Source organism: Dendropsophus ebraccatus, chromosome 6, assembly GCF_027789765.1.
Source record: "Dendropsophus ebraccatus isolate aDenEbr1 chromosome 6, aDenEbr1.pat, whole genome shotgun sequence".
Taxonomy (NCBI): Eukaryota; Metazoa; Chordata; class Amphibia; order Anura; family Hylidae; genus Dendropsophus; species Dendropsophus ebraccatus.
The window spans coordinates 5,919,024-5,933,248 of NC_091459.1; the positions used below are offsets into that span (position 1 = coordinate 5,919,024).

General features: G+C 42.3%; 1 protein-coding gene across 1 annotated transcript in view; it reads left to right on the forward strand.

Annotated features, from left to right (window-relative positions):
- Positions 1–649, forward strand: part of SST (somatostatin) — a 1,440-nt gene extending 791 nt beyond the window's left edge. The window contains exon 2 of the mRNA XM_069973379.1: positions 265–649. Coding sequence (XP_069829480.1) covers positions 265–477 — 213 coding nt within the window. The 3' untranslated portion in view covers positions 478–649. The remainder of the gene's footprint in view (positions 1–264) is intronic.
- Positions 650–14,225: the final 13,576 nt, after the last annotated feature.

Consider the following 14,225-nt stretch of genomic DNA (forward strand, 5'->3'; position numbering starts at 1 on the left):
GGTAGGACAAGAGAAGTTAAAATAATTAATGAATTAATAAATAAATAAGTAAAAAAGTTGTAATGTTGACTAAAAGATAGAACGAGAAAAAGTTGCAGCACATGGTAAAAGCTCCTACTGTTTATTTATTTTGCTTATTTATATAATACAGTAAAGAGTAGATGAGACCACCGACCCATTGATACTCTAGAACCACCTTTCACTTTGCTCTGATACAGTTGATAAATTAAACTTCTACAATTTAATTTATAATTTTCTTTCTAGGAATTGGCCAAATACTTTTTGGCAGAGTTGCTATCAGAACCATCACAGACAGAGAATGAAGCCTTGGAATCAGACGACCTGCCCAGAGGTGCTGAGCAAGATGAAGTAAGATTGGAACTAGAAAGGTCTGCAAACTCCAGTCCAGCTCTGGCACCAAGAGAACGCAAAGCTGGATGCAAGAACTTCTTCTGGAAAACCTTCACGTCTTGTTAGCCTTCACCAATCTCTCCCTACCGTTTGATCCTTTATTTTCCTACTCCTTAAATCCCAAAAAATACAAAGCCTTTACCACAGGAACCGAAGACTGTAAATACCACTCACAGTTATGGTGAATACTAATGTTAATTTGGAGTTGTTTAATAAAACTTTTAGTTGAAATTGTAAATTATTTGCTTGGGTCGTGATTTCTCGATAGTTCTTATATGCACTTTTCAATTCTCACAGATGTACTATTTTTAATTATTTGTTGCAATAAAGTGTGTTTCAAAATATTCATTTTATCTTTTGTCAGATTTTTTTTTTTTTTTAATTCTACTGTGGTTACTAAATATCATAGGGCTGTAACAGAAAAGCCTAAATGCCTTGGCATCGCTAGAGGTTAACCCCTTCATATCAGGGAGCACACATGCAGGAGTATTGGACTGAACATCTTGCAGACTTCAGAGGATTCAGTCAGAGGAAGTCAACAGTAATCAATTTACATTGTTTAAGACAGTGGAAGCTTCAATCCTTTCCTTTATCGCTAACATTAGCGCAGCAATTCTAATGATACCCTGTTATCTTTTCCATGAAAAGCCCTCAGGGGAAAAAAAAAGACTTTAATGATAATGATATAATTATTCTGCATAATATACGGCCTGAACTCTTCATTTTACTTGTTCACTCATTGAATACTTAAAATTAAATGACTTTGCCTAACCTTGTAGTATTCAGCTCAAGTTCTAGCGATGTATATTTGTTTGTTGCAGTAAGACAGCTGGATGCAATCGGCTACTTTGTATTCTTCCCATTGTTAAGTCTTCATTCTTATCATCTGATAGAACTGAACTCTAAGTAAGATGTTCACTATTTATGTATTTCCAAATCAATCGTAAGGTAAGAAATAAGAGTGTGCATTGTCTTCTTGTACTTGGCCAGCAATGTGAACAGAGTTTTTATTCTCCTTATCCAAACTATTTTAGAACAGTTACTAAACTAAACATATGTAATAAAGCAACTTTGTATATCTAGTGTAGATCAGGGGAGAAATTGTGATTACACACACACAAACACACACACACACACTCAGGAACACACACAGGCAAACACAGACTCACACACAGACACACACACACACACACAGAAACACACAGGCACACACACAGACACAAAGACATACACAGGCACACACACAGACATACACACACACAGGAACACACAGACACACACAGGCACAGACACACACACAGGCAAACACACAGACACAAACACAGGCAAACACACGCACAGATACACCGAGGAAAACAAACACTTACACAGGAACATACACAGGCACACACACAGGCACGCACACACAGACAGACACACAGACACAAACAAAGGCAAACACAAGCAAACAGGCACACACACAGTCACACACAAACAGGCAAACACACACATACACACACAGGCACACACACAGGCAAACACACATACACAGGCACACCAATGGACTACTTTAGCCCAGAGTAATGGAGTGCCGACCTGGGATCAGCGCTATTGTGACGCTGAAGCCCGTCTGTCTAAAAAGCAGACCACTAGACACCAAGGATGGCTTGTTTATAGCCATTTAAATGCAGCTGTCAGCTTTGACAAAAATACCACAGTCTTCGTAGACTTCTGGACTTATCCAGTACAGAGGAGAGAAGCAGATGCTGAGTATTCAGTGGAGAAGGCTGCTCCGGGGTGGATTATCATATGGCCGACCCTCAGTGATGCCAGAGGAGCTCTCCTTGCTCTATTGCTGCAGGCTTCTTCTTTACCCAAAACTACCACAAAACAAGCTACGTAAAAATGACATCTGTCTATTACAACAATGGCAACAAGTAATGTCTGTTATTTAAAAATAACGCTAAAAGACAAAGGACATTATTTGCACTATGACGGCCGCTATTATTAAAGACTGCCCTAATTTTTTTACATAGCATGAACCTAGCCATATAGTGCACCTGTGAATTGCATTGTTTCCTTGGTACGCCAAATTTAAATTTATTGTGTTTTTTTTTAGGTATTCTAACATTTTATTGAATAGGAAATCTGCAATCCCAATGACAATCACAAACACATCTTTACTTGTAGATTAACAGAGCAGTTCTTCATAGAAGCCGTTCCAGAAATCCTTATAAACCAACCACCTTATAAACCAACCTCAAACTACCCCCCCCCCCCCAATCCATTTATCCTATTAGAATATATCAATGTCATTCATGGATCCCCTTCTCAGGACACCCCCTATCAACCAGGGATGAGGATGGATGGAAGGGCTGCCTCTCTTATAGATCAGCACAACCAAGTATCATGTGTAGCATCCTCTATTGATATCAGCTGCACAATCGTTTTCATAGGTCTGAAGTGGCTCCGTACTACTCTGACTGGTGGAGGTGGTGCTGTGCGCTCTCCGACCCTCCGCACACTCAGTGGACCATGCATCATGCTCAGCTATCCAAGCAGCAAGCTTATTTCTGCCTCTGGGAGTAAACCCTGTCTACGGTGAAGAACGGCCACTCAACAAGTAAGCAGAAACCATGAATAATGTGTAATAAATATAAAAGGTGTGGCTGCCATCCCGATTCTTATTGTACTGCTTCACTTCATGGAGCCACTGAATACCTTGTCAATGGTTCTAATATAATATTACAAGCCTGATCCTTCATACCTCAAGAAGGTCCATAATATAACCAAAGGCTAAACTGGTATCTCAAAGTATTGCAGCGGCACCAGTGGCAGATTGAGTAGACTAAACTTGAGGCCATCTTCTTTACCACTATCCTGCCGCACCAGCTCTGTAGTCAACACCACCTGTCTGTGCTGGCAAGTTTAAAGAAGTCTGGCCAAGCTCCGTGATCTCCGGCGCTTGACGTCACGACCCAGCAGATCTACTGGCCATTAAGCCAATCAGTGATGGGTAGGACGCCGCCCCAGTCACTGACTTGTCGAATCGGCTGTCCATCAACCTGGATTGGGCATTTTCCCCGAGTCACGCTGTCATCACAACTCAGGGGAAAACGCCTTCCGGCGGGGTCCTGGGGCCGGTCAGGTGGTACATCACGGGTACGGGGTGAGGTAAGCCATGCTTCATTGTTACTCTCTCACCTGCCGCCTGCTGAAAGTTAGATGGCAATCAATGTACTGTACTCTAAAATATGGAGTTACTACCATAAGCTTAAATGGATAATAACATTTTAAAACTTTAAGGTAATATGGTCCCAGCATAGCCTAAAAATGGATAGCACTGATCTACCCCAAGTCCTAGCAAGGCCCTATAATAAATACATTAATACATATCTTTGGTGCAAGACTCATCTAGGTTATGATACCAGGGCTGGTCAGATGGAGAGTCTGTGCTCCCATTAAAGAGACTCTGTCAGCAGGTTTCTGTTGTCCTATCACAGGGTAGGATAAACTAGTGACAGAGAAGCTGGGCAGAATGATGGATCACTTACATTGTTTTGTGCAGCTGATCCACAGATCTCCTCCTGAATAACATGGAAAATAAAAAGTCCTCTCCATTATGTGCATGTGCCCAGTAGTCCTGGATATTCATGAGAAGCAGAAAACTCCACCCACCAGCTGCTGATTGGCAGTTATCTATCCATGCTGTGTACAGGCAGTCACCTATCAATCAGCAGCTGGAGGGCGGGGTGAGGGGTGCGGCAAGAATCCTATTCTCCTGCATATTAGGAAAACGGCTGAGCAGAATGATGTAAGTAATACACCGATCTGTTCAGCATTTCTGGCACTAGTTTATGCTGCCCTCATTTAAGGCGGAATAAACCTAGTGACAGATTTCCTTTAAGCATTTGTCATTTGTCAGACTCAGTTCATGAAGTTAGCAGCACTGGGGAAGGCTGTGCTATATGATGGACATCTCTTCTTTGCTCTTTGCATGTATAGCATACTGCTTACTAGCTGCAACATGCTGAGAAAAAGATGATAGTGAGAAGGAGGAGCTGGGAAGACAAGACTCTGGAGGACTTGATGATGCTGACGCTACTAAGGGCTGTCCTCAATGTCACACTGGGGGGGGGGGGGGGGCAATGGCATTGATTTTAAATTGATTCTGGGGGCCACCCTCAGTTACAATTACAATAAAAACCTGATCACTTTTAGGTCTCATGCACATAAACGTATACTCTTACTGTTATTGATCAAATAGGGCAAAGCGGCAAAGAACATGGGACGTAAAGGTTAGTCATAGTGTGCTTATTAAAGCCCTTGTAAAACTGGGTTAGATGCCAAAGGCTGCAGTCAATTTCAAACATTTTAAGAGCTCTTTATTTTTCTGGCTACAAAGCTGTATGGGAACTTGTTTTTGTCTGGGACCAGTTGCACCTTTCAATGGCATCTTTCATGTTTTGTGGTAGTTTGGGGTAAAGAAGAAGCCTGCAGCAATAGAGCAAGGAGAGCTCCTCTGGCATCACTGAGGGTCGGCCATATGATAATCCACCCCGGAGCAGCCTTCTCCACTGAATACTCAGCATCTGCTTCTCTCCTCTGTACTGGATAAGTCCAGAAGTCTATAAAGACTGTGGTATTTTTGTCAAAGCTGACAGCTGCATTTAAATGGCTATAAACAAGCCATCCTTGGTGTCTAGTGGTCTGCTTTTTAGACAGACGGGCTTCAGCGTCACAATAGAGCACATCCCAGGTCGGCACTCCATTACTCTGTGCTAAAGTAGTCCATTGTAATCAAGTACTGATCTTTTTGATCAATGCAGTAACTATATACTGCAGTGATCTCTATGAGAGATCAGTATAGTTATAGCAGAAGGCTTTTATTCATTAACAAAAAAATCCCACCCCATAATAAACCATCCCCTTGTCCCATTTTATAAAAATAAAATAAAATACTGTATTTGATATTGTTGCATACGGAATCACCAGAACTATTAAACTGTGACATTCCTGATGTTGCATTGTAAACAACGTAAGTGCAAAAAAATGCAAAAATGTTAAATTGTGCATTTTCGGTCAAATCAAAACCAGAAAAAATGGAATAAAAAGCCATCAAGAAGTTGCATACACACAAGCAAGGTACCGATAGAAAGTACACATCATGGCGCAAAAAGATGACTCCTCATAGACCAAAAGTAAAAGAGTTAGAAGGATGGGAATAGAGCAATTTTAAACAAATTATTTTTTTTAAGGTTCAAATTTTTTAAATCAAAGTTATATAAGTTGCCTATTGTAACCGTACAGACTTGAGGAACATATATAACATGTCAGTTTTACCACAGGACGAACAGCGTAAACATGAAAAATGAAATGTGAAAAGAGGAGAAATCTCAGTCTTTCCTTTATGACCTGTTCTCTGGGTATAGTCTGTTCCTGGCTTTGGCTTTAAAGATCTGTCAGATAAATCTGTCTGTGTAAACGCATCCTTAGTCTTTCATTGCAAAGTACAATTGGTATCACAAAAATAAGGGCTCATGATGGTCTGTAGGTGAAAAAACAAAAAAGCAAAAATGAAAAGTGGCTCAGGAGGGGGAAGGGGTTCAAACAGATGTTTCCTAGTTCTTATGACAGCAGTGGGGGTACTTATGTCTGAGTGTTGTTGGTGCAAGAAAGTGAACACTTAAAGGAGAAATCCAGCGAAGTATTTTATTGCCCCCAAATCCCCAATATACACTTATTACAGGAAATACTTCTAAAGTGCTTTTTTCCCTGCACTTACTACTGCATCAAGGCTTCACTTCCTGGATAACATGGTGATGTCACTTCCTGGATAACATGGTGATGTCACTTCCTGGATAACAGGGTGATGTCACTTCCTGGATAACATGGTGATGTCACTTCCTGGATAACATGGTGATGTCACTTCCTAGATAACATGGTAGTGTCACTTCCTGAATAAAATGGTGATGTCACTTCCTGGATAACATGGTGATGTCACTTCCTGGATAACATGGTGATGTCATGACCAGACTTCCAGAGCTGTGGCTGCTGGAGAGGATGATGGCAGAGGGATGCTCTGTGTCCCTCTAGTTCCCTGTGTCCCTCAGTGTACCTCTGCTATCATCCTCTCCAGCAGCCACAGCCCACACAGCCCTGGGAGTCGGGTCATGACATGACCATGTTATCCAGGAAGTGACATCACCATGTTATCCAGGAAGTGACCTCACCATGTTATCCAGGAAGTGACATCACCATGTTATCCAGGAAGTGACCTCACCATGTTATCCAGAAAGTGACATCACCATGTTATCCAGGAAGTGACATCACCATGTTATCCAGGAAGTGACATCACCATGTTATCCAGGAAGTGAAGCCTTGATGCAGTAGTAAGTGCAGGGAAAAAAGCACTTTAGAAGCATTTCCCATAATAACTGTATATTGGGGATTTGTATAACTTTTGGTGGGCAATAGAATACTTTAAAAAAAATTTTTGCCGGACTTCTCCTTTAAGTGTTGGGCTATAATAAAAACAAACCCTTTAATCAGTAACTTTTTTGTGAGGTTATTTGATTATTTTTGTATGTTTTCCTGTCCTTCTCATTCCCCTATTGTACACTCATCTCTAACATATTTAAAATATATTCTGGATTAAAAGCATTGTCCTTTTTGAAGCCATAAATACAGCGTCCCTTCTAGATTGATCTCCTCCATGACCTTTCCATTCTCATCCGAAACGTGTTGTTCCTATTTCTTATCATTGGATAATAGCGGAGCCATAAATAATCTTTTATTATCTGGATTGTACCATGTCTTTAAGTCTTGTTATCTCCAAGGCCGACTGTCATGTTCCATTGGATCCGCTTCTATGGGGTTTTTTTTATTTATAAAATTCATAAACTAAACTGGTTACCCTACTAATAAACATATATTAATGCTCTGTACACTGTGGGAGGCATTTATTAAGTCCGGCGTTTTTTACGCCGGACTTAAAAATGCCCCCGCAGCTCCGGCGGTACGGGGATTTATGTAGAGGCGGACTGCCTGTACATAAATCCTGTGCGCGCCGGTGCGCACCGCCGAAAACCTACGCCAGCTGAGGACTGGAGTAGGTTTTCGGCGTAGAATTGGGCGGAACGGATGATAAATCGCGCGGACTCTGAGTCCGCGCCCTCCGTTCCGCCCACTTCCCGCCTACTTTCCGCCCCCTTTCCGCCCCCTGGCGTACTCGGCGGAAAGTGCCGATTTGCGATTATTTTATTCGCAAATCGGCCATTTGCGTATAAAATAATACGCAAATCGGCACTTTCCGCCAAAAATCATCCGTCCGCCGGATGATACATGTGGCCCTGTGTGTGTACTGTAGTATATAGAGAGGTGGTCATTGGAAAGATTTCTTACATTCTAGTGTATTCATATTGATTTGTAATATAATGGGATCCTCTATCATCCATGCTTTGGTGAATATATTGTTGAGCAATAACATTAATTCAAGAATATGCGGCATAATGTCTTGTTCCTCTTTTCGCAGTATTAGTTTCTATTTCTGGTTTATTATATATATGTCAGTATGCATCTAATATGTGGTGAAACCTCTAAGACAACCACCCAAGATAGATTGGAAATGTGGTATTGTCCTCGAAGAAAATGGCCGGTGTGCGTGAGAATCCATAAATCACATGAAGAACGCACCCCTAGTAGTGTCAGGTTGTGTGTGTGTGGCTCGTAACTGGGTCTCTGCACCGCAGCTTTCCAAATGTCAATCATATATAAAAGACACAAAACAACGTTTGCAGCCCAAACTTTCTTTTCCTTTGTCTTGTTTAACCCTTAGGGGACACAACCAGTTTTGGCGTTTATGACACGGACAAATTTTTCAAATATGACGTGTCACTTTAAGCATCAATAACTTTGGAATGCTTTTACCTATCCTTGTGATTCCAAGATTGTTTTTTTGTTTTTTTTGTGACATATTTTACTTTGTGTTAGTGGTAAACATGGGTTTATAGCTTTAGAATTTCCTTGTGAAAAACTGCAAAATGTTGTGAATTTTTTTTTTTTTCAAATAGCATTTCTATACATTTAAAAGTCTCTACCAATAAGGAAAATAGTAATACTACATACATTATTTATTAATTCATATCTAGAAAATGTCTACTTTCTATTAACAGCATTAACACATGCTTTTGCTTTTTCTTTTTTAGGATGTTAGAGGCCGTAAATGTTTAGTAGCAATTTTCTAAGTTTTCATGAAAATTTCAATTTAAGAAATACTTCAGGCACCTGTTCAGTTTTGGAGTATATTTTAGAGGCCTGTATACTAGAACCCCCATAATTTACCCCATTTTAAAATCTTCACCCTTTCAAGTATTCAAATTGACATTCATACAGTTTTTTTTAACCCTTTGGGCATTTCATAGGAATAACTGCAAAGTCAGAGTGAAAAATTAAAGTTTGCATTTTCTTTGCAGAGACTCCAATGTATTTTTTACCACACCAATTACCGATACCGATCCAACAATGCCGTCAATTGCCGATGCTGGACTCCCTTTGGAGGTCCAGTGGCAGTTACACTAAACTGTCAGCTATCAGCTGACAGTTTAGCTGCGGCTCCCGGTCACTGTTTGTGTAAGCAGCGAGCATCTGAAGCAGGTCAGTTATAATACGTCCTCTTTCTGAAACTAACCTTCTACCATGACGTATTATAACTGACTGGTGCAGCTAGGGGTTAAAGTGAATGGACTATCAGGTCCATCGCTGCTTTGGATTTTTTACCTTAATCAATCGGCGCTGGCGCGGGGATGGTGGTGGCGCCGGCTTTTTTTTTTAAAAGCCGCCCGGTTCACTCGCCAGCGGTCTTTTCCCGAGGAGTGGACTGGCCCCCGGTGCGATGATTTCCCCTCTGTGAAGCGGCTCCATTAGAATCAATCACAGAGGGTAGGGGGATTCGGCATAATGGGGGGCAGCAGGCCTTCCCCCAGTACTCCATGCCGGTACTTGGAAATAGACCGGCCGTGCATGGGAACTGGGTGGCCGTTCAAGAAAAGGATTGAGCCACTGGCATCTGCACGCCAGCGCCGATCAATTAAGGTAAAAAATCCCAAGAAGCGATGGACCTGATAGTCCATTCACTTAAAATGAAGCACAAACTGGTTGCGTGTAGTTATGAATTGTTGACTTATTGTATGGCTCCCCACGTACAGGATGCATTTGCAGTATATTCACTCTGCAAATTACTTTTGTAATGATGGGAGTTTCATTTTTGCAAGGATTAGATATAGGTTATCTGTAATTTGTATTGTCCTTGGGAGAATTCTTTGAATTGTTAAGAAAAATCTTAATTTTTGGCCATTTACTAACAGTAACAGTAACAGTCTGGTCTGGACGTTCTTTAATAATTGCCTCCTGAGGTGCCCTTGACGTCAGTACAGGAAGGGGCTAGTGATTGATTACTAGTCTATTGGTGGGAGGAGAGATATATGCTCCCCTTCCACATCAGTGTCGTCCTCCAATAAGAAGCCTTAGGACATGACTGGGAACGTGTGCCAAGCCGAAAGGAGAGTTTTTTCGACTGTAGGCAACTGCTTCAGGGCTATTGCCCCTCATCAGTATAGATCAAGGTGCTGGCTGGCTGCACAGAGGCATTGTCATAGGAACAAAGGGATGTTTCTACTTAGGAAAGTGTCATAAAAACGCATGCTCCACTGTGATTCTGTGATGCCTCCTTTCTATGGGGTGGAAAGTATTTATATCAAGTTAAAGGGGTACTCTGGCATAAAGTTGTATAGATTTGTAATTTACTTCTATTTAAAAAAAAAATCTCAAGCCTTGCCATACTTATCGGCTGATGTATGTCCTGCAGGAAGTGGTGCATTCTGACACAGTGCTCCCTGCTGCCACCTCTGTCCATGTCAGGAACTGTCCAGAGCAGGAGAGGTTTTCTATGGGGATTTACTGCTGCTCTGGACAGTTCCTGACATGGACAAAGGTGGCAGCAGAGAGCACTGTGTCAGACTGGAGAGAATACACCACTTCCTGCAGGACACACAGCAGCTGATAAGTATGGGAAGACCAGAGATTTTTTAATACAAGAAAATTAGAAATCTATTTAACTTTCTGAGACCAGTTGATTTGAAAGAAAAAGAGTACCCCTTTAACGTGTCTTTGCCATGGATGCCTTCAGTATACAGAACAGATGGGCTGTGGGACGTTACCACATTTGCGCTTTTCATACGATAGCTCAGTAACGGCCATAGTGAAAGCACGTCCGCTGACTTATTCTTGGGTTAATACACACATTGTTGCCAGATTGTCAGAGGATGCTCAGGTGAGCTTCTGCAGCGTAATGATGGAAGTCTCAGCATGATATTGCACAGATGGAATTACAAGGGTCTGGTGTATTCTGATAGGCGTCGCTCTTAGTAAATATCAAGTCAATCCAATAGAGCGCCTCAGGGATGTGTGGACATGGGGGATTCTCGGCATGAATATGCAAGAGACAGATCTGCAGCAGCTCCGGGATTCTGCAATCTCTGAGGAAAGTTTCCAGGGGATTTATATGAATTCATAAAGAAATCAGGTTTTTCTGAGGGCAAAGGGAACTTGTATCCCCCCTATATATCCCCCCTATATATCCCCCCCTTCATATCCCCCCTATATATCCCCCCTATATATCCCCCCCTACATATCCCCCCCTATATATCCCCCCCTATATATCCCCCCCTATATATCCCCCCTATATATCCCCCCTATATATCCCCCCTATATATCCCCCCCTATATATCCCCCCCTATATATCCCCCCTATATATCCCCCCTATATATCCCCCCCTATATATCCCCCCTATATATCCCCCCCTATATATCCCCCCTATATATCCCCCCCCAGTACATTCTACCTATCACTTATAAAGCAGCATCTAGGTTTGATGTATTTTCTCTACATATAGAAAACGTCCACTGCTTAGCCAGGTTTTCTTATAACAGAAGGTTTTATCGCTCTCATCATACTGTATGACTAATATATCTGTAGACAGGGAAATAGAACCATGGCGATATATTATATACCATGTTATGTATATCTGGCGCTAATGGGGATCCGCAAACATGTTACAATGAGCGCTATAGTTCCTATGCATCCGCTGTTAGGGTCCTAGTAGACAGGCCGATCAATAATATCAATGAGCGCTGATCTGCTAGAACGGCGCTCGCTTACTGAGCCTATTACACAGCTCGATGATCGTTTAGCAAAGGGCTGTATACCCAGGGTGGTCCAAAAGTAGGTGGACAGTGTGTGTAATAGGGTTATGAAGGGGGAGATTTATCAAAGAAGGTGTAAAGCAAAACTGGCTCAGTTACCCCTAGCAACCAATCAGATCCCACCTTTCATTCCTCACAGACTCTTTGGAAAATGAAAGGTGGCATCTGATTGGTTGCTAGGGGCAACTGAGCCAGTTTCACTTTACACCATGTTGAATAAATCTCCTCCAAAATAACCCTATTACACACACTGTCCACCTACTTTTGGACCACCCTGTGGATAAGGAACAGCCAACTCCGGAAGACCTATACCCTATGGATAAGGAATGGCCGACCCAGTAAGACCTGAAGCCTATGGATAAGGTACAGCCGACTCGGTAAGACCTGAAGTCTATGGATGAGGAACGGCCGAATCGGTAAGACATGAAGCCTATGGATAAGGTACGGCCAAGTCGGTAAGACCTGAAGCCTATGGATAAGAAACGGCCGACTTGGTAAGACCTGAAGCCTATGGATAAGGTACGGCCGACTCGGTAAGACCTGAAGCCTATGGATAAGGTACGGCCAAGTCGGTAAGACCTGAAGCCTATGGATAAGGTACGGCCGACTCGGTAAGACCTGAAGCCTATGGATAAGAAACGGCCGACTTGGTAAGACCTGAAGCCTATGGATAAGAAACGGCCGACTTGGTAAGACCTGAAGCCTATGGATAAGGAACGGCCGACTCAGTAAGAACTGAAGCCTATGGATAAGGAACGGCCGACTCGATAAGAACTGAAGCCTATGGATAAGGAACGGCCGACTCGGTAAGACCTGAAGCCTATGGATAAGGAACGGCCGACTCAGTAAGACCTGAAGCCTATGGATAAGGAACGGCCGACTCAGTAAGACCTGAAGCCTATGGATAAGGTACGGCCGACTCGGTAAGACCTGAAGCCTATGGATAAGAAACGGCCGACTTGGTAAGACCTGAAGCCTATGGATAAGGAACGGCCGACTCAGTAAGACCTGAAGCCTATGGATAAGGAACGGCCGTCTCGGTAAGACCTTTATGGTAAACACACATTTTCCATAGAAGATATTCAGCTTTGCCACTGATTGTAAAGCGTATGCCATCTCGACCATTCGTGTCTGGTTCCAGCACTGCGCTCTGTATTCAGCCAGCAGGAGGGATGTTACAGGCTGTGATTTTGTTAGAAACTGTTTACATGTTTTCTAGTTGAAACACAGTATTTAATTACTATAAAGCCGCCGGGGGTATTTTATATACACGCACATAGGAGGCCATGGATGAATGGCTTAAAGGGAAATAATGTGTACATGAATCCAAAAATGTTGAAACAGAAAAGAAAATACCAGGAGGGGTTATAAAAATGACTAAATCAGGAGAGAATAATTTTTAACAAAGTTACTATACAGAAATCTCTATTCTCACCAAATGCTTTTAAAAATGCTCAAGGTGGCTGCTCCCATAATTAAAATTTAAAAAGGTGTCACATTAACTTGAAATGCCATGGAAAAATACAAAAAAATTGGAGAGCGATCTTTGGGTCTAAGCTATTTTCCAACAACTTAATACAAGTGAACACATAGATGGTTACTCACACTTTGGAGGGGAACGTGAATGACTCCCCCACCATGGCAGGTTCCTTTGTAAGCCGATCGCATCGTCTTTCCCTGCACTCTGGCAGCAGCTTATCTTCTTCCAGACTGGCTAACTGAGACTACGCAGGAGCATCTATATCGATACGTAAAATCGGGCATCAGACCAGGTACTAGCCTAGGGGTTGGTAATATTTTTTTTTATTTTTTTTTTTGGAATATGTGACTGTACCCAGGGCAGCCCATAGAAGATAGCATCGGTCTGCGGCCGCCGCTCCTGTTCCATGGGGCAATGGCAGCATATCGCTCCTATCTAAGACAATGACAGACAACGATCAGCCAACATCGTTCATGTCAGCTGATCATTGTCTTCTATTACACTAGATGATTATCGACCATAACGGCCAATATCGGCCAAATACAGCCCATAATCATTTTGTGTTATAGTGCAGAGAGAGACAAGGCGATCGGGTTACATGGGAACCTGCCATGGTGGGGGGGTCATTCATGCTTCCTTCCAAAGTTTGAGTAACCACCTATGTCCTCACTTGTGTTATATTGTTGGAATATAGCTTAGACCCAAAATCGCTCTCCAATTTTTTGTATTTTTCTATCCTATTACTCAGACCAGGGACCGAGGAGTCTGAGCTGGGAGGGTTGAAGCGACACGGGTGGAATTAACTTTTGGTGTGATACTTAGAGGAGGGGTGAGTTTTTGTTTCCAAGAGTATATTCACACAGCAAGAAGAGTTCCGCTCCTCCCCAAAAAAATTTTGTGTTTTTTGCTTATTTACTTGAAATGAGCACTGTTATTAAAAAGAGAAATCAAGACATAGAGACAGTTTTTATTGGAAGGAAGAGCCAGGAGAAGTTTGCATGTTACTTCTGGCTCTGTGCCATGTGACCTGGACGGACTCATAGGGTCATAGGGAGTCTCCCCGCCCCATCAGTCTCTCCACAACCTGTTTGAGT